At 30.5% G+C, this 21870-nt stretch overlaps 5 protein-coding genes across 5 annotated transcripts; 2 read left to right on the forward strand and 3 right to left on the reverse strand.

Annotated features, from left to right (window-relative positions):
- Positions 1-1441: 1441 nt before the first annotated feature.
- PGO_092370 (RNA-binding protein) lies at positions 1442-4828 on the forward strand (the record flags this gene model as incomplete). Its single annotated transcript, XM_028687825.1, has 1 exon — positions 1442-4828. One exon carries the CDS (start codon positions 1442-1444, stop codon positions 4826-4828), a length of 3387 nt encoding a protein of 1128 aa, XP_028543626.1.
- A 1824-nt stretch (positions 4829-6652) lies between these two features.
- PGO_092380 (U6 snRNA-associated Sm-like protein LSm6) lies at positions 6653-7608 on the reverse strand (the record flags this gene model as incomplete). Its single annotated transcript, XM_028687826.1, has 4 exons — positions 6653-6710; positions 6917-7019; positions 7246-7336; positions 7600-7608. The coding sequence occupies 4 exons, from the start codon at positions 7606-7608 to the stop codon at positions 6653-6655; spliced, it is 261 nt and encodes an 86-aa protein (XP_028543627.1).
- Positions 7609-10304: 2696 nt separating this feature from the next.
- On the reverse strand, positions 10305-12896 carry PGO_092390 (hypothetical protein, conserved; the record flags this gene model as incomplete). Its single annotated transcript, XM_028687827.1, has 7 exons — positions 10305-10622; positions 10943-11047; positions 11312-11430; positions 11704-11781; positions 12058-12129; positions 12420-12530; positions 12845-12896. 7 exons carry the CDS (start codon positions 12894-12896, stop codon positions 10305-10307), a joined length of 855 nt encoding a protein of 284 aa, XP_028543628.1.
- A 3207-nt stretch (positions 12897-16103) lies between these two features.
- On the reverse strand, positions 16104-16661 carry PGO_092400 (deoxyuridine 5'-triphosphate nucleotidohydrolase; the record flags this gene model as incomplete). The annotated part of the gene is made up of 1 exon (XM_028687828.1): positions 16104-16661. The coding sequence occupies one exon, from the start codon at positions 16659-16661 to the stop codon at positions 16104-16106; it is 558 nt and encodes a 185-aa protein (XP_028543629.1).
- Positions 16662-20107: 3446 nt separating this feature from the next.
- PGO_092410 (hypothetical protein, conserved) lies at positions 20108-20608 on the forward strand (the record flags this gene model as incomplete). The annotated part of the gene is made up of 2 exons (XM_028687829.1): positions 20108-20183; positions 20481-20608. 2 exons carry the CDS (start codon positions 20108-20110, stop codon positions 20606-20608), a joined length of 204 nt encoding a protein of 67 aa, XP_028543630.1.
- Between the last annotated feature and the right edge of the window lie 1262 nt (positions 20609-21870).

Below are 21870 nucleotides of genomic sequence, written 5' to 3' on the forward strand. Positions count from 1 at the left end.
CAGATCGCACTGTTAGTCAATTGAGGGCTACAAAGATGTTCACGAATAGCGGTACATTTTTTTTTTTAAATAAACATGTGGAAACTTTAATTCACAATGTTACTATGTCATGATGTCACGATATGTATAACTCATGTAATTCCTTGTACGGTGAAAACATTTTGAAAAAAACGAGGAAGACGAAAAAACTATTACGCGCACCTGTAAACGTTCATAAATTTTTACGTACTCAAGGGAAAAAATGTAGTAAAATATTCTGTTATGTTTATTTCATTTTTTTTTTTTTATTAAAACATTTTTAGTGTTTATAATTATAACATTACCTAGGTATATATATAGTGAACGAATACCCTCTCTCTCTTTTTTTTTTTTTTTTTCATTTATTACATAGAAGAACATATTACAAGGTTTAAAATGCGTCCAAAAATACACTTTGGATGAGATTCAGTGAACATTGCAAGATTCTCTAAAACACAAATGTAATAGGGCCTTTTTTTATTTTATTTATTTTTTTTTTTTTTCTTTGCTAATATTACTACGCCAACGTGCAGATACATATGTATTTATATGTATATACTATATATACTAACCGTTTGCATAATTCCAGGTATAGTTTTTTTTTTTTTTTTCATAATTTTTATGCAGTAGGAAAAATATTACTTAAATATTTTTTTTCCCTCTGTGAAAATCTAAAAGAGTAAAAAAAAAAAAAAAAAAAGTGCATTTGGGGAAAAAGGGTGAAAATTATCATCCTTATATGGAAAATGAAGATGAAAAAAAAAAAAAAGAATAACTTTTATGTATGAAAAAAATGCATGCATACATGCATACATAATTAACTTTTAAACATTTGACAATTTCATAGTAGAGAAGAGGAAAGAACGAAAAGCTAACACATTATTAGTGTATTAACAACATAGTAAAAGAAGCGCAGTATCAATGAAATATATTTTTTTTTTTCATTTTGCTCTTTTTATTTTGTTTTTTTCTCTCCATTTATGTCACATTTTCGACTATATTTTAAAATCCAACATTGTGTCAAATAGAAAGTAGACCCAAAGGGTTATTTGTTACTGAGTTTAAAAGGATACAATGATATTTTTCAGGAAATAGAAACTAACAATTTATACCAGCAGAGAGCATATAATTTATCAACCCTTGAAGAATCATATAAAAAAAAAAAAAAAAAATTGACGAAAATACATGGCTTCTTTTTTTTTTTTAATTTGCAAAGAGGTGAGGTAAAAAAGTAAATCTAGGTAGAGCAAAGTTGGAGGAAAAAAAAAAAAAAAAAAAAAAAAAAAAAGGCTTAAGGAAACAGAAATACATGAAGGAAAATATAGTAGAGGACCCACACTCAAAAGATACACCAGAATTATTTACCTGCAGACTAAACACATAAGCTCACTCACACTTCTACACCCGCACATCCAAATGCAAAATGGTTGAAAATGGATGTAGTCTGTTAATACGAAATTTAAGCTTCCATACAAGCCCAGAAAAAATCAGGAAAATTTTCGAAATTTTTGGGAAAATTCGTGATGTATATCTTCCGCTAGATCATTATACAAGACGACCTAGAGGATTTGGATTTGTAGAATATTATGACCCCAAGTATGCAAAAGAAGCATTAAGTATTTTAAATCATTCAAAAATAGATGGAAAGGAAATTAAAATTATTATTGCACAGAATAGAAGAAAATCTCCAGATACCATGAAAATGTACCAGCATAAGGCAAAGGAAGCCAAATATAGAAAAAAGGATCCATATGAAAGTAATAATCGAAAAAGAAGAATTTATAGAAGTAGTAGACATAGGTCGAATGAAGGGGATAGGCGCAAATATGACAGAAGTAAGAGTGTCAGTACATACAGGATTAGTAAAAAGGAAAAAAGGAGCAAAAGAAAAAAAATGGAAAAAAAACATAAAAATAGTAAAAAATATTCAGGAAGCGTGTCTACCTACAGCTCCTCTTCTTTGTATCGTTCATCATACAGCAGGGAAAGCAGCAGAGGTAGAAGTAGCAGAGGTAGAAGTAGCAGAGGTAGAAGTAGCAGAGGTAGAAGTAGCAGAGGTAGAAGTAGCAGAAGTAGAAGCAGCGTGAGCAGAACCACGAGCAGCCACACCAACACAAGTAGAAGCAGAACCCACAAACGTACGCATTCAAGATCAAGCCATAGTAGTGGAGATAGCAGGTATGATAACGGGAAAAGAAGGACTAAGAAGAAAAAGATAAAAGAGAGTAAAAAAAAGAGCATAAATTTGGATTCTAGTAAAAGAAAAAGAAATGGAATCAGTAGAAGCGTTAGTAGCAAAAATGTTAGTAGTATGAGTGATAGCAGAAGGAGCCCTAGCAGAAGTGTCTTTAGAAGCAAGAGCACAGTTCCCCACGAAGGAACCGATACAAAAGAAATTCACAAGAATCAGAGCAAGGGTAAACACAGACATTCCAGTAAAAGTTTATCTTCAATCAGAAGGAGGAAAATTGAGAAAAAGGAATTAGAAAATTACTCAGAAAGGAGAAGAAGTTATTCCATCCAGGGGGAAGAACAGCCAGATCAGGATGAGAAGCAAGGTCAGGAGGAGGAATCTCAAGACTTTCGCGATTCTCATGATGAGAGACAATCATACGAACGAAGTGAAAAGCGAGAAAATGAGGGGTCTATGAAATCGCTAAAAAAATACAAGTCAAGTAAAAATCCCAGTAAAACCAGAAAAAGATCTAGTGATCGAAACAGCAAAAATAACTCAAACATAAAGATGTCACATACAAGCACAGAAGAAGAAGCCCCTTCGCATAGGTACAAGCGTAAACATAACACGCCAAGTGATTCGGACGACGAAGAAAAGAAAAGAAAAAAAAAAAAAAAAAAAAAAAAAAAAAGAAAAAAAATTAAATCTTTAAGTTATAGTAGTAGTTCAAGCGGGGAAAAATACATTGATGAGTCTGAAGATGAGGGAGGAGACGAAAGAGAAGAAAACAATGGATCATCACTTGGACAAGGATCACTTCGCAAGGATGGCCAACATGACCAGCATGGCCAGTATGGCAATGATGGGAGTAATGCTGGAGGCCAATGTAGTGATAGTACAAATGGTGCTAATTGTGGCAATAATGGCAATCAATGCAGTGATAGAATTGGCAGAAATGAAAGTAAGACGTGTCAAGATGAAGAGGGATGTGCAACAAGTCATCTGACACTCAATGGGAAGATCAAAGCAAAAGAGACTTTAAAAAGTGATTATTTTTATTACCCACGTGACAATTACAGTGATCCCGATGAAGGTTCTACGTTACAAGAGGATAAAAGGAATTTCATATATTTATCCACAAATGTAAGCAGAGAAGATAGGACGAGCAAAGTAGATAACCAAAGCAAAGTAGATAACCAAAGCAAAGCATATAACCAAAGCAAAGCAGATAACCAAAGCAATAGCAATTTTCCTCCCTCGAATAGCAAAAGTGGAAAGGCCAAAAAGGAAGAGAATATAAATGTGAAGATGATGGCAGATTTCAATGCTGTTATCGATAAGGAGAATAAAACCAATAGAAAGGATTACATTGAATATTATTCTCTTAACAAAAATGAAATAGAAGATATTGATAGCATCCACTATGAGAAGAAGAATGGGTCCCAAATGAAAACATATAAACATCATAAAGACTATTCCCTATCGTCCGGACGCTCCAGCAGTATAAGGAAAGAGTATAAAAGGAAACGCATGGAAATATATACAAATCAAGGGAAGAAGAAGAAGAAAAAGAAAAAGAAAAGAATTAATGAGGACTCATCCGGTGGTAGTTTCACCATGGAGGATAATAAGAAAGTTCTCGACACAAGTGGGAGTAGAAGTTTGAGTAGAAGTTTGAATAGAAGTTTGAATAGAAGTGGGAGTAGAAGTGGCAGCAGACGTGGCAGTATAAAACGCCACAGTGGTGAGAGAGGAGGCACGCGAGGAGGCAGCATGAACCCGAGTGATGCGCAGATTGAGAATAAAACGGTACAACAAATAGATGGACAAATGGAGACACAAATTATAAGTGAAATAGAATCGAAAAGAGAACTAAAGAAAGGAGGTGATCATGTGAAAGGGAGGAGCAGGAGGGGATACACTGAAATAAGAAAAAATTTGCAAGGAGAGAAAAACTCAAAGAGTAAAAGTATGATACAGTGCCAAAATGGAAATAATGAAAATGAGGATAATAAGAAAGAAATGGAGAAAAAACTAAGGGAAGAGAGAAAATATAATTTTTACAGTGTATGCAAAATGTCATATACAAGTAGAAGTATTAGTGATGATTTTATCGAATGTTCAGATGGAGAAAAGAATCACATTATTGGAAGAAATGGAAATAGATATAGGATAAGGAATAGTAGCCATAACACGAGTCCGAGTGATGATGACACCAGTATTAGTGATGGAAAATGTAAAGGTATTACAAGTTATGTAAAACGAAAGCAAATATCAAAATTGTCAGAAAAAACATACCATGAAAAGCAAAAAATCTATCGTTCCATGAAAATCAGAATGAATAATAAGTCAATTAATAAAAAGAAACAATTAAAAGACGGGCAGATAAAAAGAAGATCATATGAAAGTTCAAAATATAGCCAAAGTAGCAGAAGTAGATCACCTGGAGAATTAACAGCGGATAGCACAAGTACGATTAGCTATATTTCTAAAAGGGAAAAAAATAATAAACATTTTGATAGTAAACACGACAAAGAGAAAAAACACAAAAGGGAAGTGGGAATGAGGAGAGGCAGACATTCATCCACGTCTTATACCCTATCAAGCACATGTTCTAACTGTGCAGTAGTTTGAAGCATTCTTTTTTAGACCCACGTACTCTTGCCATACTGTTTTTTTTAATCCGCATATGGGGAAAGGCTCCTTCTTGGAGGTGAGAAGATGTTTATGTGAAACATCCCGAATAAGTGCAGTTATACACACAGTTGTGCAAGCAGTTGTGTAAGCAGTTGTGCAAGCAGTTGTGTAAGCAGTTGTGCAAGCAGTTGTGTAAGCAGTTGTGAACGCAGTTGTGAACGCAGTTGTGAATGCAGTTGTGAATGCAGTTGTGAATGCAGTTGTGAATGCAGTTGTGAATGCAGTTGTGAATGCAGTTGTGAATGCAGTTGTGAATGCAGTTGTGAACGCAGTTGTGAATGCAGTTGTGAACGCAGTTGTGAATGCAGTTGTGAATGCAGTTGTGAATGCAGTTGTGAATGCAGTTGTGAATGCAGTTATACCTATGCGTTCATACCAGAAGACCCCTCAATACGTGTGTGTATACTGCTCCTTGCGCACCAAAATGAACGGACACGCTCAATTTCCATTTCAGCTTCCATTTCCATTTTTTTTTTTTTTTTTTTTTTTGAATTGAGCTCACGTCACTGGATGATAGAAAAGCTGGGGGGTCAAATTGCCATGATACAATAGAAACAAAAACAAAATAGTAATAAATAAAAATAGAATGACCATTTTGAAGAATAAACAGAAACAACAACAAAACAAAAGAAAAAAAAAAAAAAGCAATGAGGCTTTTATAACCCGTTAAAATATTATTTTTACATTTTGACCCTAACTTTACATACCTTACTGAGATTGTACTTTATTTACCCCATTTTGAAGGGAAAAAATGGTTTTTATATTTTCATTCACATTTGTACTACCATTTTTTTTTTTTTTTTTTTTTTATTTTCTACCACTTAATATATGATTGAAGTTTGTTTTTCCATTTATTTACCTTCTCGTAAGTAGATGAATGATATTGTCACGTGTGTATTTTCACCACGTAATTACGACATTTTTTACTCGCATTACTCGTTTTATTCGCGTTAGTATTTTTGCACCTTTTACATTTTTTATTCCTTTTATTTATTTCATTTTTTTTAAGTTTTCCCCGTCATTTTCGCACTAACATATTTATTATGCCCATATATGCAAGTATATATATATATATATATATATATATATATATGATGCCTCATCAGAATAAGCAAAACTTTAACTTCCAAGAAAAGGGGAGAGAGTTACTAAAAATGCTACACATTGGGTATGTCTTTATGCATGTGTGGTGAATACCAAATGATGGATGAGCAAAATAGAGAAGGAACAAATCACCCTTTTTGCGCTTCGACATAGTCCCCTAACCCCTCACAGTCCTTAGCACTCCTCAGCTCTCCACAGCTCTCCACAGCACTGTATGTATGGTCGTATATGAACATAATGAGCGTGTCCACCTCGATATGTCTATGAATACTGGAGAGAATATTTAAACACATGCGATTGTGTGGTAGGGAGAAAACATAAAAAATGGGAATATTTATTAAGGAATATGGAAAAAAAAGCTGCTTGCACTTTCACATGTCTTTTTTTTTTTTTTTTTTTTTATTTTTTTTAAAATGTAATAAGAAGAAAATAAAAAAAATTAAAATTGTTTTGCGGTTTGAACTAATTAAAGGACGGGAAATGTCGAAAAAATTGCAATATATTTAAGGATTAATTTTTGTAATAACAACAACAAAAAAAAAAAAAAAAAAAAAAAAAAAAAAAAAGACAGAGAAATGTTCTATCCCTCACATATATGTTACATGAACATTCATATGAGAACATATTAAATTGTCCTAGACTTATATACTTTCTTTTTCACTTTGTTGCATTTTCCGTCTCGTTGTCTTCTCGAATATACAGAATGTTGTTACACCTTGGGGGAGTGTGGATGGTGAGGGAAAAAAAAAAAAAAAATACATCTCTACGTTTTAACTGCGTATACATTATTTGCAAGATTCAAATGGGAGTATTAGCATTGTATTCTTACAAGTTCTAATGTGACAAACAAATTGGGAAGTTCGTTCTTCCCTTGTATTTCTGTATAGTGTAAGTTTTTTTTTTTTTTTTTTTTTTTTTTACCTTAGGAATATTTCCCCTAAGGTTCCTTTATATTCACCATGTATCCATTCTTCTGCATTGGCTAGTCGTATATTCATGTAAGCATCAAATGATTTGAGATTTCCTATAGGAGATATGATATATGAGAATATGCAACAAATGAGAAGATTCTTTTTGCTCCTTGTAAAGTTTCTGTTCTTCTAAGAGGAATATATTAGTTAAACAAACATGACACGGTAAAGATATATATGTAAGCACATACATAACAGTTACATGTACCCATGAATAGTGATATCATTGCAAACTTTCTATACTTTTAAAATTGTTCTACAACTTGCACCTTTACTTACCTTTGTATTCCATTCCCCATTTGAGTCTTATGATTACTCGATTTCCTGTCAGACTATTCAAAAAGGGCTTAGGATTGAGAGGAGCTATTCCCTGATGGAATAACAAAATGATGAGGAAAATGAAAGAGTGTGGATAGTAAAATTGGATCATTATATTTTGTAATGATTTTTTTTTTTTTTTTTTTGTTGTTGTTGTTGTTGTTTCTTTTTCAATCTCTATATAATTTTGTCTCTTTATATGACTTTATGATTTTTTTAAAATATAAGCCCAAATTATAGTCCTCTCATCACCCAGAGGGCTCGGCTCCTTCTTTGATATATTTAAAAAAAGAGGATATTTTTTTCTGGTCTTACCACTGACATATCTATTTCTATGCTACTGCGAGGGAGAGAAGAAAAGAGGTTCCAAGTGGGTGGTAGGGATGGGGCAGAGAAAACACAATAAAGAAATTGTACGTTGGAAGTTTAGAATGGAGAAGAAATGTGGAAAATCAAAAATAGCAAGGAGAAAAAAAAAAAAAAAAAAAAAGGCTTTAATAAAAACGGATTCACGCGTATTTTATTGTTCCTTCAAAAATTGGAGATATTTTTGTTCCTTCACAAATTGGAGCAAGTATTGTTCCTTCATTTTTTGCAAGAAAACAAAATAAAAAAAAAAATAAATTAAGAATTATGTATTTTTGGATCAATTTCGTTTTTCCTTATTTTTTAGAACGTATATTTATTTATTTTTTTATTTTTCTGACAATGCGAATTTTTTTTTTTTTTCTTTCTATTTTATGTTGTGTTATATAATAATATAGTTGGTTACAAGGCATTTGGGGAATACTTTTATCATTATTTTATTTCTCGTTAAATATTGTACACCCCGTTCTCTCAAGGAGGTAACCATTTTAAGGTGTAATAACATCTTTGCCATATTTTATATGTGGTATTTATGACAGTGAGACGAACGGCCTCTTTCTCCCTAAAATAACCGAAACGAAAAGGCGATTCCATCCACTGTACGTTAAAGGGATGGAATATAAAAATGACAAAAAAAAAGAAAAAAAAAAAAAAAACAGGATTTATTTTTTTTTTTTTTACGTTAAAAGTGACTAGCATGTAATAGCAACAAAGGGTACTCATTTCCGGTTTGTTTTTCTTTTCAACAAGAGTTTTTTTTTTTTTTTTTTTTTTTTTTTTTGCTTCACGTTTCTTCAATTAACATCATATAAATCTGCGTATTTGCAGCAACGACATGGATACGTGTATGTGCATGCATATCAGTGTGTACATTTGCATGTACATGTGTTACAAGGACCATTTGTGTGTGCATGCTGAAAAGCAAGATCCAAATGTACAATGTTTTACATGCACCAGCAGAAGGGCAAAAAAAAAAGAGAAAAAAAAAGAATAAATAATTAAATATATATATATATATATATATATATGTACGTACGTATATGTACATATATGTACATATATAAATCTTTTAAGGGATGCAAAAGCAGCACACAATATGTAAATAATTAACTCTTAAACCTATTTGAGGAATGTAAAAAAAGAAAGAAGCCCATTCGCGTATGCGGAGAATTAAAAAAAGAATATCCAACGTACAATCTGATATGCACGCATGCATACAGACGAGTCTATGAAGACGTATTTTATGTTTTTTCATCTATTAACATGTACCCTCCCCTTCATGCATAACTGCACGAAAAATATAAATATGGGTAAACAGGGGAGAGTGTATAAATATAAATGCATAATTCATATTTTATTGTGCGTCTAAATTTTTAAAAAGTGTCTTTTCTCCACATGGTCGTTTGTAAATATACTTTTTTTTTCTTTTTTTTTTTTTTTTTCAAATCATCTATAAGGGTTATCATCATATATAAGCCACTTTTTTTTTTTTTGCTTAAGGTAGGGGGAATGTTATTATCATGTATCGCATAGAAAAATAAAATAAGCAAATAAGCGAATATATTTAATGCACACGTTTAATGAACAGATTAACACGCAGGTTAATCAAAACATTGATACGCAGGTTAATTAATAGATTAATAAACAGACTAATGAATAGACTTGATATTGAATAAATTAATAAACAGACTAATGAATAGACTCGATAATGAATAAATTAATAAACAGACTAATGAATAAACTAGCTAATGAATAAATTAATAAACAGACTAATGAACGGAGTAATAAACTTATCCATGAATACAACAATGAACGAATGGATAAATCCATGAATTAAAAAGGCAACAACTGTGGGAAGGATTGCGGTATTAGGGGTTTAGACATGAAATAAGGGAATAAGGATTAGCGCGCCATGGATTAATTTCAAAAAAAATATCACATCGAAATTATGTATATAAAAAGGGTAGGAGATGAGAAAAAGGATAATAAATAATGAGATCAGTAAAAGGCATATTCCATTGTAGCATATATCATTCAAAAAAAGAAAAAAAAAATATATATATGTTTATATATACATATATATATATATATATATATATATATATATTGCACGACATACTGTAAATATTAGAAAACAAATATTGCACCTATACGAACGGAGGGGCGTGTGATGATAAAGCTTTTTCCGAAGACAATGTGCGTTGCAAATATAGGATGCATATACATATATATATATATCATACCACAATGTGTATGTATGTATATATCTCTTTTCCCCGTTTTCCCCATCCCTTCTTCCATATCCCCTTACGTAAATATGCCTATGAGGTCCTTGTGCATGTAAAAAAAATATAACCTAATCGGCTTCGTCCTCATCGATTAATAATTCAGTATAAACGTCGATATGACACAAAATCCATGTCTATCTATCTATATATCTGTATATCCATATATATATCTATCTATCCACATATATGTAGGGCATTGTTTATGCATGTCACTCCTTCCGAGATGTGTAAAAAAAATAAAATAATAAAAACAAATGTTCATAAAACGGGGGGCGAGGATGAAAGAAAACAGACATATACTCAAAAGGGTGCATTTTTTGCCACAATACTTTTTTTTTCAACTTGTTCACCACTTCTAGTCTTGGATCATCTGAAGTCGAAGCAACCCATTCCTGTGTATCCCATCACCTTTTCTAAATACAAGCAAAGCCATTTTTGCATCCTCAAATAAGGAGTTTTTACTTTTCCTATTTCTTCATTTGCCTTAACAACAGTACCAAAGTCATGTTTTTTAACTATCATTCTGTATGCAGCTACATATTCTCCTGTTCTATCTCTTCCTCTTCTACAGTGAACAATAAAAATGGTATTTTTCATACTATGGAATTTTTCGCTCAGTTCATTTATCCTACTTATCAATTGGTCTGTATCCCAGTTGAGGCTCTTAAGTTCATTTTCTTGGGTCTAAATGTGTGTAAAAAAAAAAAAAAAATGTACAATATAAGAAAAATCTCTTGTTACAAGCACTCTCAGTTGTAACGAGGAGTGAGAGTATACAAAATGCAATTCTAAATGCAACTTGTGGCAATAGGGGGGCAAAAAAAATTAAATAAATAAATAAATATATAAATAAATAAATAAATATATAAATAAATAAATAAATATATATATATATATATATATATATATATATATATATAAAACATGATAAAGTAAAAATAAAATAGCTTTTTCTCCTACACTACAAAATGCTTTGATTTTTATTTTCTTCTAACTGTTCATACCTTAATGTCAACGTTATAGGGATCCTCTGAGTGGCCTAGGATAACTTGGTTTATGATAGTAGCATCCTTTGCATAGCACCTTTCAGACGTATATGAACATCCTTCCTGTGATCGGGGTAAAAGCGTGTATACGTAAATTCGTGTGTAAATGTGTGTGATGTTAAAATGGGCATGCATATATTTCGTGCCATATGGAAATTCATGCATGCCTTCATGCCACAGTTTCTCAAAAAGACATAAATTTGAAACACATCAACGATGCAGCAAAGGAGTAAAATAAAATAAAAAAAACACATACACATAAACTTCAAAATGATGATTTAAAGAAAAAAAAAAAAAAAAAAAAAAAAAAAAAATTTGCTACTATACCTTGCTGTCATTTCTCAAAAAGGATATTATATGAAGAGGCATATCATCGCTGTATTTTAATTTTGCATTTTCCATAACATTTTTAATATGTTTACGTAGTTGATCTTCTGAAAAAACTCCTATATATGGGAATTGTGTGAGGAGAAAGAAAAAAAAAAAAAAAAAAAAAAGGTATGTATATGTGCTTATACATATATATATATATATATGCATACACAGATGAATGTACATTTTATGCACATATATAAAATATTGGGTAGGTGGGAGGGGTATTACTCCCTTTTCATATGCACATGTACATATTTATGAACAGTCAGGTAAATTTTGTATAGAAATACATATGTATGTTGGTTGTAAATATAAACGTATCCAAGTTATGTTTTCGGAATTACCATTGAATAGAGGAGCATTGCTCCTTAACAATACATTGTTGTTCTCATGGTTTACATCAACAATGATCATTCGATGGGCTGTAAAGGTGATTGGAGGAAAGAACGAAGGAAAAAAAGTTATGAATATGTTCAGGTGGGGAAAGATATAAATACAAACATGTACGAAACGTGCATGTGAGACGTGTATATATATGTACATGTATCTCCACATGTATATATGCGTGCATGTACATGTATATACATGTATATACACATGTGTAATTCCACCCACAAAACAGCATAAGCATGAAAAAAAGCAAAAAAAATTCATAATCTAATCGAACGTCTCATTTACATAGGGACATAAATCCTTACGCTTAAATTCAGGGTACTTGTACGTCAAGCATTTTTCGTTCAAGTCATTACAGTCCAACTCAAAGTCTACCTCTGCAAAGGGTACATGAAAAATGAAAAAAAAAATTACAATAAATTTGTGTAATTTTTTCTATAATTTTGTGTAAATTTATATACGTGAGGAGAATACACACTTGTTAAAAATTTCCCCAATTTGAACTGATCGATTAGCATCTTTTTTATTCATTTATTTTCATTTTATTCCGTTTTATTATACTCTGTGTTATTCTGCTTTATTTTATTTTTTTTTTTCTATATTTGTGTACTAAGTTTTTCCTTATTTTTTAGTAACAAAAATGCAGACTCTCCCGGTTAAGACTTACGTTTATCATTTAACTCATAGTAGGAAATATATATTCCAAAAATTACGAGAATTATAAGTAATATGTATATGAAGCTTTTATATTTTCTGAATTGCTTAACAAATCCATTGCCTGCATTCGGTAAAAAAAAGCGTGAATAGAAAAATATATGATGAAAATATGCAAATATGATGGGGACAAATAAATCCAAATTGTGTTCTGCACATGCTTTGCAAAGACAAAAAACAACGGGCTGTCTTCGAACTGAGCAAAACCTGCCCCTCGATTGATTTCCCCTTCTCTAAAGAATATTCGGATGAGCGTTTTATCTTTTTATACAAGTGCATATATATACAAGTGTGGAAAAGGATTTTCGTTTTACAAGAACCTTTTTTCCCTTGTCACATTTTGTTCTCTTTCGATAGTTTTTATTTTTTGTATTTTACCATTGTTGTTGGCAGAGTCCGTATTATCAGTATCCTGCAGTTGGTTCCACATATTTTATTTTTTTGTTCGTTTATTTTTTTTTTTATTAAAAATTAAAGTAAAAACTGGGGTCTACGGGTCTGGGAGTTTATTCACAAAATCTTCTATGTTATGTTCTATAACGTAGTTTTTTTTTCTATAACGTAGCTTCTATTTTCTATAATGTCCCTTTTATTTTCTATAATGTACCTTTTATTTTCTATGTATTTTCTTAAATCACACTTTTTAATTTTTGTTCCTTTTACTGAAGTTCGCAAATTTGGCTCTTTCAAAGTGGGGAATACCTGTTGCTAAATTTACTGTTTTCCTATTATATAATTTTTCTAGATTTTTATTATTTAATAAACTTTTTTTTTTTTTTTTTTTTTTTTGCTTATGGATGTAGTTCTTATAAAATTCTAAAAGCAGAGATCAGTAACTTCATCTTTTACTTTTTGACTTGTTCGATTTAATTATTCCTTTTCACTTGTTCGGTTTGTTTCGGCCCCTTTTCACCTGTTCGATTTGATTTTCACCTTTTTTCATGTGTTCAATTTGAGGTGCCTTTCTTACGTTTTCGAATTTTCACGTTTTCGAGTTTTCACGTTTTCGTGTTTTCACGTTTTCGTGTTTTCACGTTTTCGAGTTTTCACGTTTTCGAGTTTTCACTTTTTCCACTGGTTTAGTTTTTTTTTTTTTTTTTTTCTCTCTTAATTTCTATATAATGAAATGAAAACAATTAAGATATTTTTTACTTGTTCAAACTGCTAACAAAAGGGCGAAAAACAAAATCTCAAAAATAAAAAAGTGCTAATACGAAAGAAAAAGGAGAAAAATTGAAAGAGAAAAAAAGAAAAAGAAAAAAAGGAGAGAAAAAGGAAAATCACAACAAGTGCAAATTGCAAAAGAAGAATCAGTCGTAAAAGTTTAAAAAAAAAAAATAAAATAAATAAATATAAATAAATATAAAAAAAAAAAAAAAAAAAAAAAAAAAAAAAAAAAAAAAAAAAAAAAAAAAAAAAAAAAAAAAAAAAAAAAAAAGCATGTGCCCCCCCCTCTCCACTTCATAGGTTTTTTTTTTTTTTTTCCCCACATATATATATTATTGCTTTATTATTTTTTTATTTCGTTGCTATATTATTTTAGTATTATTATTTATTTATTTTATTTTATTTTTTTTTTTTTTGTTTCTCCCATTTATGTAGCTTATTTAATTAGGCTTACACTGCGAACCTATTTTTATATGAGGCCTATTTATTTTTACCCTCATTTTTTGAATGGTTGCTAGATCCCACTACCTGTGCTTTTTCCTTTCTTTTTTATACACTTCATGAGTGTATGTAAATATAAATAAATATATATGTATATATAAATAAATATATATGTATATATATATATATATATATGTGGCAGAACTGTTGGAGAGTTGGTTAATTAGGAAATGCACAAATTACACGCACCACGCCACTACCCACGTTGTTCTTAATTAAGCCACAATTTCGTGAATAGAAATAAAAAAATGAATAGATGCATGAATGAACTAAAGTAATGTTGTGTTAAGCGAAAAAGTAAAACTTGTTCGTTTTTCTCAGTCCATTCGAAAAGGGGTGAAATAAAATTACTGATTGGGTAACATATAAGGGAAATGAAAAGAATAAGCAATTGCCTGAGTTCATATTGTATGGTTGCATATTGTATAACTGCACATTGCATGGTTGCATATTGTATAACTGCACATTGTATGGTTGCGTGTTGAATGATCTTGCCTCTGCATGTCGCATGTTTGATAAACCAAAACGGAATAGTCGAAGCCACATCAGCAGTTTGCCAAGTTGTGTCAAATTCGTGCTACATGTAGTAAGTGTAGGATTCTAGTGGGTTATTATGCACATGCTACACCACATGTTCTCCAGATCAATATTTATACATTTGGACGATCAGGTTACATATGTACACAAATATAACTGCTGTGTTGTGCAACTCTTTTCCATAGCAATATGAAAAGACATGATGGTGGAAGGCTTTTAAATATACAGCATGAGGATTTTTAAAAGAACCTCAAGGATGAGTGTCTCGTTCATGCACGTATAAGCACCACCACAGAAAGAAAAGAATGAAAAAAAAAAAAAAAAAAAAAAAATTTCCGCAATGATTATCCTCCAGAGTAATACATTGTTAGGTAGTAGTAACATTTCATATTATTTATTCGATCTGCAATATGCAAAAAAAAAACCCTTGCAAACTTCACAGCTGCTGACACCACAAAGAAATTATCTTGTACCAAATTCTAAATACCAATCCTCAGCTGGAACATGTAATGTATTGCAGTGAAATTGAATGAGAGAACTTACACGAAAAGGAACTGCAACATCGATTCCCATGTATGTATATATATATATATATGCATATATTATGTACACTTTTTTTTTTTTTTTTTTTTTTTTTTTTTATCGAAATAAATCAGAATTTCTTCGTATATTCCCTTTACAAACATTTACAGTGATCTCGATCACGATCAATACAATTATGCATAGTATGTTGAATTAATGCTAACCAATTAAAAAAAAAAAAAAAAAAAAAAAAAAGGAAAACACAAAATATGGCTAAATATTCTCTCAAAAATGACCCAGGTGATTCATCTTTTAACACATGGAAGATAAAAAATGACCACAGTGAGGCATCATCTCATGATGTACCACCATCACCATCCCACAACAACATCCCCTTTTGTTTAAAACAATCATAATTTTTTTTTTTTCCAAATATAGAGTTTGCGTGAACGAGTTGATAAGCAAACTTTTTTATGACTGTTAATGCGTTTTTTCAATTTTTCTGTTAGCTGTATTGGGTTGTTTATTTTTTTTTTTCATCTACCTATAAGCACGATGGCCCATCCACACACAACTGTTCGTCCATCCACCTGTCGATCTATTTTTTTTTTCTGTTTCTCCTTTTTGATGTATTTCCTATTTAACATTTACGAAGATCTGGTGGAAAAAAATTGCTAATTTACCATGTGACGTCGTATTTTTTTTTTTTTTTTTTTTTTTTTTTTCTCCTTTTAGTTGACAAAAATTTGGAATGTTCTTCACTAGAAAAATAAGTTACACATATATAGGAAATAAAAATTATGGAGTGTGCATATATATATATATGTAAGCATGTACTGTATGGATGGAGGTATGAAATTTCCGAATTGAGGCGATGTGGTGTAGGCCGTAGGTGTGGGTTATAAGGTGTTTATTTCTTGTTGGAAGTTGAACCAAAGCCACCCTCCCCTCTGGATGTTTCATCGAGTTCATCTACTAACTCGAATGAAATTGGTTCTCCTGTAAAGGAAACTAGCTGAACTAGTTTATCATTTTTCTTAATAACATATTCTTCATTACTTGTATTATCAAGAGCTGCAATAATTTCACCTCTATATCCTGCATCTATCAAACCTATAGAATTAGCTAATCGTAGTGGGGTTTTAGATATACTGCTACGAGGAAATAAAAGGAAACTTGTATTCACGATATCAGAGTTGTGCTCATTACTATTCCCTTTATTTGCATTGTCATCTTCAATGTTCATGCAATCATTAGTACTTTTCTGGTCGAATTTGTTGTAATACCTATATTTATATTGAAGAGCTATTGCTTTGATTCCAAGTTTTACAAAAGTAGTACACCTCGGTTTCAATACTTCATCTTTGATTATGAATAAATCCAAACCACTATCTCCTTCATGATGTGTCTTGTGGTTTTTATACATTTGCCTGACTTCATCATTTAAGCACATAATTTTTAGATGCATTTTTTTTTTTTTCTCTTTTTTATTCCTCTTACGTAGTGATGATAAATAAGTGGTTGTATATGAACACTCCTCCTTTCTGCTGTTGAGTATTGGTTAATATTAAATAAGTTACATATACGTAATTTACCTAATCTGGCTAGAGGTGTCTCTAAAATGACAATAGTTAAACAAACAATTCAGTGAATAATTCCCTATCCTATACATTCAAAACTGAGAATAACATGTGAATGTTATGAATAAAATGATGAGGTTTTTCTTGATACACGTAAATTTGAGAATATGTAATTGGGGAGGGATATAAGAATTTTTTTTTTTTTTTTTTTTTTTTTTTTTTTGTATATATATGTGTGTGTGTATGTTTTCACTTTTAATGAATCTTTCATTCAACTATGTGTTTTTAGAAAAATAAAAGTTCTTTCTTCTTTGAGGATGGAATTTTTATTCACAAAAGGTGATTTATTTTATTATTTATTTTTTATTTTATTTTTTTATACTTCTTTTCTTCTATTATATGATACCTTAAAAAGGGATATATAATTTTACTTGAACCGAGTTCAATTTTGATAGGGAAGAGGCTCGCAAGATTTCCATGTGTAAACAATTTTAACAAGGGTTTCTTTTTTTTTTTTTTTTTTTTTTATGAACATGTATAGGAATTATTTATTTTATTATTTCATTTTTTTGCCAGGTGTTTATATCGTATATATTTCGTGAAAGGAAACACTTAAATAGAATCTATCACAAAACTTTCAGATGTGTATTCCACTGAGAGAGTTATTTCGACACATACTTAAACAACGGTGTGGAATGCTTAGTAAAACAGTACCTAATTGGTATATGGAATATTATCATTTAATTTATTTTTATTATTTTAATGAAAAGTATATAACATTCTGTATATTACATGAATAAGGAAAATTATAAATAAGCAGAGTCTCCCCCTCCCCTTTAAGATATTACTTGTTCAGGCAAAAAAGGATGCACACAAAAATTAGGATTTTCACTCAGTGCCCTTTTGGTTAGAAACAGCCCAATTTTTTATGAATTCATATGTTTTTAACCTTCTAGGATGTATAAAAATATGTAGTAATATAGGGAACATATTACCATTTGTTAAACGTGTGTGAAAAAATGAATCGATAGTGTGTCATGCTGCTAGAAACATATGTGATTAAATGTGAAATGGTATCCTAATCTATGAGACAACAATGCATTGGGTATTTCTCCACTTACTCACTTTTACCCACTCTTCTTATCTGTGAACGAAAATACACCGTATAAAAAATAAAAAAAAAAAAAAAAAAAAAAGGTACTACCAATAGGAGCCATATAGCACAAAGGTGTAATCTGTTTTTTTTTTTTTTTGTCTCTTTATGATAAGACTTGCCAAATATTCATGCGTTCGCATAGAGTTCCTTTTAATAGTTATAGGAACGAGAGTATATATTTTATGGAGCCACGGGATGGATATATATAAAGAGTTGTTTATACCTACGTGTTTATACATGCTGAAGTTCCATAGTGTGTGTGTCATTTTTATACCTATCCCATAGGGGAAGAGGCTATTGTCACTCTTAGAGTTGATGAAGTGTTTAACAAGCTGAAGAATCGTTCTCCTGTGTTTCTTCATTACCTTTTTTTTTTTTTTTTTTAAACATGTGTAGGAATTATTTTATTTTATTTTTTATTTTTTTGAACATGCATAATTTTCTTTATTTTTTTTTCTTTTTTGTTCATCTCCAAAGCTTATCTTGATTTAACAAAAGTCATATTGGAATAATGAGTTTCCAAAGTTTCTGTCATCTGTAAACAGAAATTATACTGTAGCATTCCAGTTGTTACACTTTAAAAAGTGGAGAGAATAAATTAAAATTTTACTTTTTCTTTTTTGGAAATTTCCTTTTATATTCATGTCATCCATGGAAGAGAAAAATATACATCCTTCTCAGTTTTTCTTCCTCGCTCTTAACTAATTAAATGTTATACGTAAAAAAAATTGTCTAAAACACTTTTTTACATGCACCTGTATGTATACTGAAATAGGTTATATAGACATATGCTAATACAGACTGAGAAAGTTTCATTTGTTGAATTTTCCTTTAATGTCCGATTAGAAGAAGCAATTGGATTTTTGTGTGTTTTGGGAGTAAAACATAATGGTTTACTCAGGAAAAAATTTTATGCTCACAATTTGCCCGATTCAAGCACTTTCATACTTATACATGCATATTTGCGTGATTTCTCAAAATTTTAGTTAAAGCGCGCATGTCATCCCCAAATAAAGCAAGCCTGTGTGTTTGGCTATAGAACAGATATGTTCTTGTTACATTCCTGGGGGTCTTTCGAAACACATGTCAAAATATAATAATGCAAAAATGTTAATTAGTTTAGACGAGTGGAACATAGGGGGTGGGGTGGGGGGTAGTGGAGATACATACGGCCAAGTACGAAGGTTGCGTAAACCTTTTATTGGTGAGAAAAATATGACGTTCGTGCTTTCTAATTTTCAAAATTGTCAACAAAATATTTGGGGTTGTAAGTAAGCGTCCTCCCCCGTGTGTACGTAAGGAAATAGATATATACATATACACACGTATAGACATATATGCATGTATGTGTGTATATATATATAAATATATATATATATATATATATATATATATATATATATATATACGTTTCTTCATTTATTTACACACTTATGTACATGAATCGACTTGCGCATGCACATGCCTATTTTTCATTTTGCGCGCGAAAAAAAAAAAAAAAAAAAAAAAAAAACTCGCTAGCCATACGCTAGTTATGGAGAGTGGGTAGCTAAAGAGCCATAAGCTGCCTACCAGAAAATATGCAGAAAATAAGACGGTAAGCTAAACAACAAAACAGGAAAAAACAGGAAAAAACAGGACAAAACAAAAATGAAGTGATATATGTAATACTAGTTAATAAATGCAATAATGATTGTAGGCACATTTTGCCTTGCCATATAGACACATGATAGTATATTCACATGCGCAAAAAAAAAAAAAAAAAAAAAAAAAAAAAAAAAAAATTCCAATTCGTCTTAATGTTCAGGTCATTTTTTGTTCGATACGTTTAATGTGTAAAATGTATTAAATGCTAAATTTTTTTTTTTTTTTTTTTTCTTATATTTTCAGTTTAATAAAAAAATATATTCAATAAAAAAAATAATAAAATAAAATTAACCAATTAAAAATCAATTAAGAAGAAATATTTCCAACATCTTATGATATATTTTTGTCCACTTATTTATCCAATTAACAATTTTTTAATTCGTTTTATTTTTCATTTTATACTACACGCTGACATAAACATAAAACTTCTTGAAATATTAACCATAATACGAGCAACAACTTTTTTTCCTTATATCCCTCCCCCCTCCCCCACCCCCTTTTAACTAATTTCAATCCTTTAACTTTTTCAAAATGAGATCTTGCTATTCTCACAAAGGTGTTAGCCCAGGAAAGCATCCTCTTCGATCCATGCCTTGTGATAAAATAGGTAACTGCATTTTTGTTACTACACAATATTCGTGCATCCGTTCGTCCGAGTGGGGGTATATCTCACAAATTTACATGCTTTTATAAGCACATACGTTATCTCGTGGGAGGAGGGAGCGACTTTTCTCCCTATGACAATACATATAAGACATATATACATGTACGACATATATACATGTACGACATATATACATGTACGACATATATACATGTACGACATATATACATGTACGACATATATACATGCACGACATTTCTACATATACACATATCCGAGAAACCCCTTTCCACTACGTAGGAAAAGAAGACATTCAATCGTCAAATAATGGCCTATACTCTGATTGTACTTTATGCGGTATAATTCATAAGGATCCCCATAAGCAAGCGTTATATCCCTTACGCAAGGATCAGCATAGGGCTCATTAGAAGTCATCTAGATTCTTTTTTGGTTATGCAATTTCGTAAGAATGCACTTATGACATGGAAATAGTGAATTCATCGAGATACTTTCAAAATTTGCACGAGCAGTTATGATCAAGAAATGTTCTAAAAATTCAAACCCTCCCCCCCTTTTTTTTTATTATTTCATTTTATTTTACTTTATTTTATTTTTATTTATCTTTTTTTACGTTAAAAATAAGTCAGATTTTGTACATACATAAATATATAAACCTTTATATGGATTGTATGCGCGCCTCATACATGGGGGAACAAGAAAGGTGGAACTTGTCTTATTTTTTTATTTTATTTTATTTTTTTTTTTTTTTTTTTTTGTTTCTATTCTTCCTGAAAAAATATTGTCTCATTTCGCCCATAACTTATTTTTTATTACGAGTGATTTAATTTAGTGCTCCTTCCCCCTCCCAAAAAAAAAAAAAAAAAAAAAATGAGAAAAGTTTTTCTCCTGAAAATTGCTCTATTTTTTCATTCCCTTTTATATGGGTTTTTCCTCCTGACCAGTTATTGTTCTATTTTGTTTTAATTTATTTTATTTTTTTCCTTGTGTTTGTATTTATACACCCATACCATCATGCATTGCACATGCGAAAATAACAGTATAACCTCTGTTAACACTTTTCTTCTTTGTTGTTCATTTATATTTGTCCCATAATAATTTGTATGTAATGATTATTTTTTTTCCTTTTTTTTTTTTTTTATGGTCCCTATTCTTTACAACTTTTGGACCTCTAAACCTGGTTACTATTTTAAAACGAGTACTAAATAAAAAAAAAAAAAATCGTGAAATATAAAACCTATGAGATATTTTGTGATAAGAAGGGGGTGGGGTATGTGTCACTACACCCCTCCGCAATTTTTACCAACTGCGTAAAAAAAAAAAAAAAAAAAAAAAATTTTCCATTTTTTCTGTTAACAAAACATCAAAGGTTATATTTGTTTTATCCTTTTTGCATGTCTACTTCTGAATTTAAAAATGTGTCATGTTGCTATATTTCACGAAAAAGTAGGAATATGTGCAATTGGAGGTAAAAATAAAAGGAAAATGTTTTGCTAATTGTGGACATATTCCTATTCCTGTGCTTTATATTACACATGGAGGGATAAAAAAAAAAAAAAAAAAGACAGTGTTTCATTGACACCTTTTTTTTTTTTTTTTTTTTTTTTTTTTTTTTTTTAAAAAATTTTTTCCTTTTTTTTAAAAAAAAAAAAAAAAAAAATCTTTTTTTTTT

The sequence above is a fragment of the Plasmodium gonderi genome (genome assembly GCF_002157705.1).
Source record: "Plasmodium gonderi DNA, contig: Chr09, whole genome shotgun sequence".
NCBI lineage: Eukaryota > Apicomplexa > Aconoidasida > Haemosporida > Plasmodiidae > Plasmodium > Plasmodium gonderi.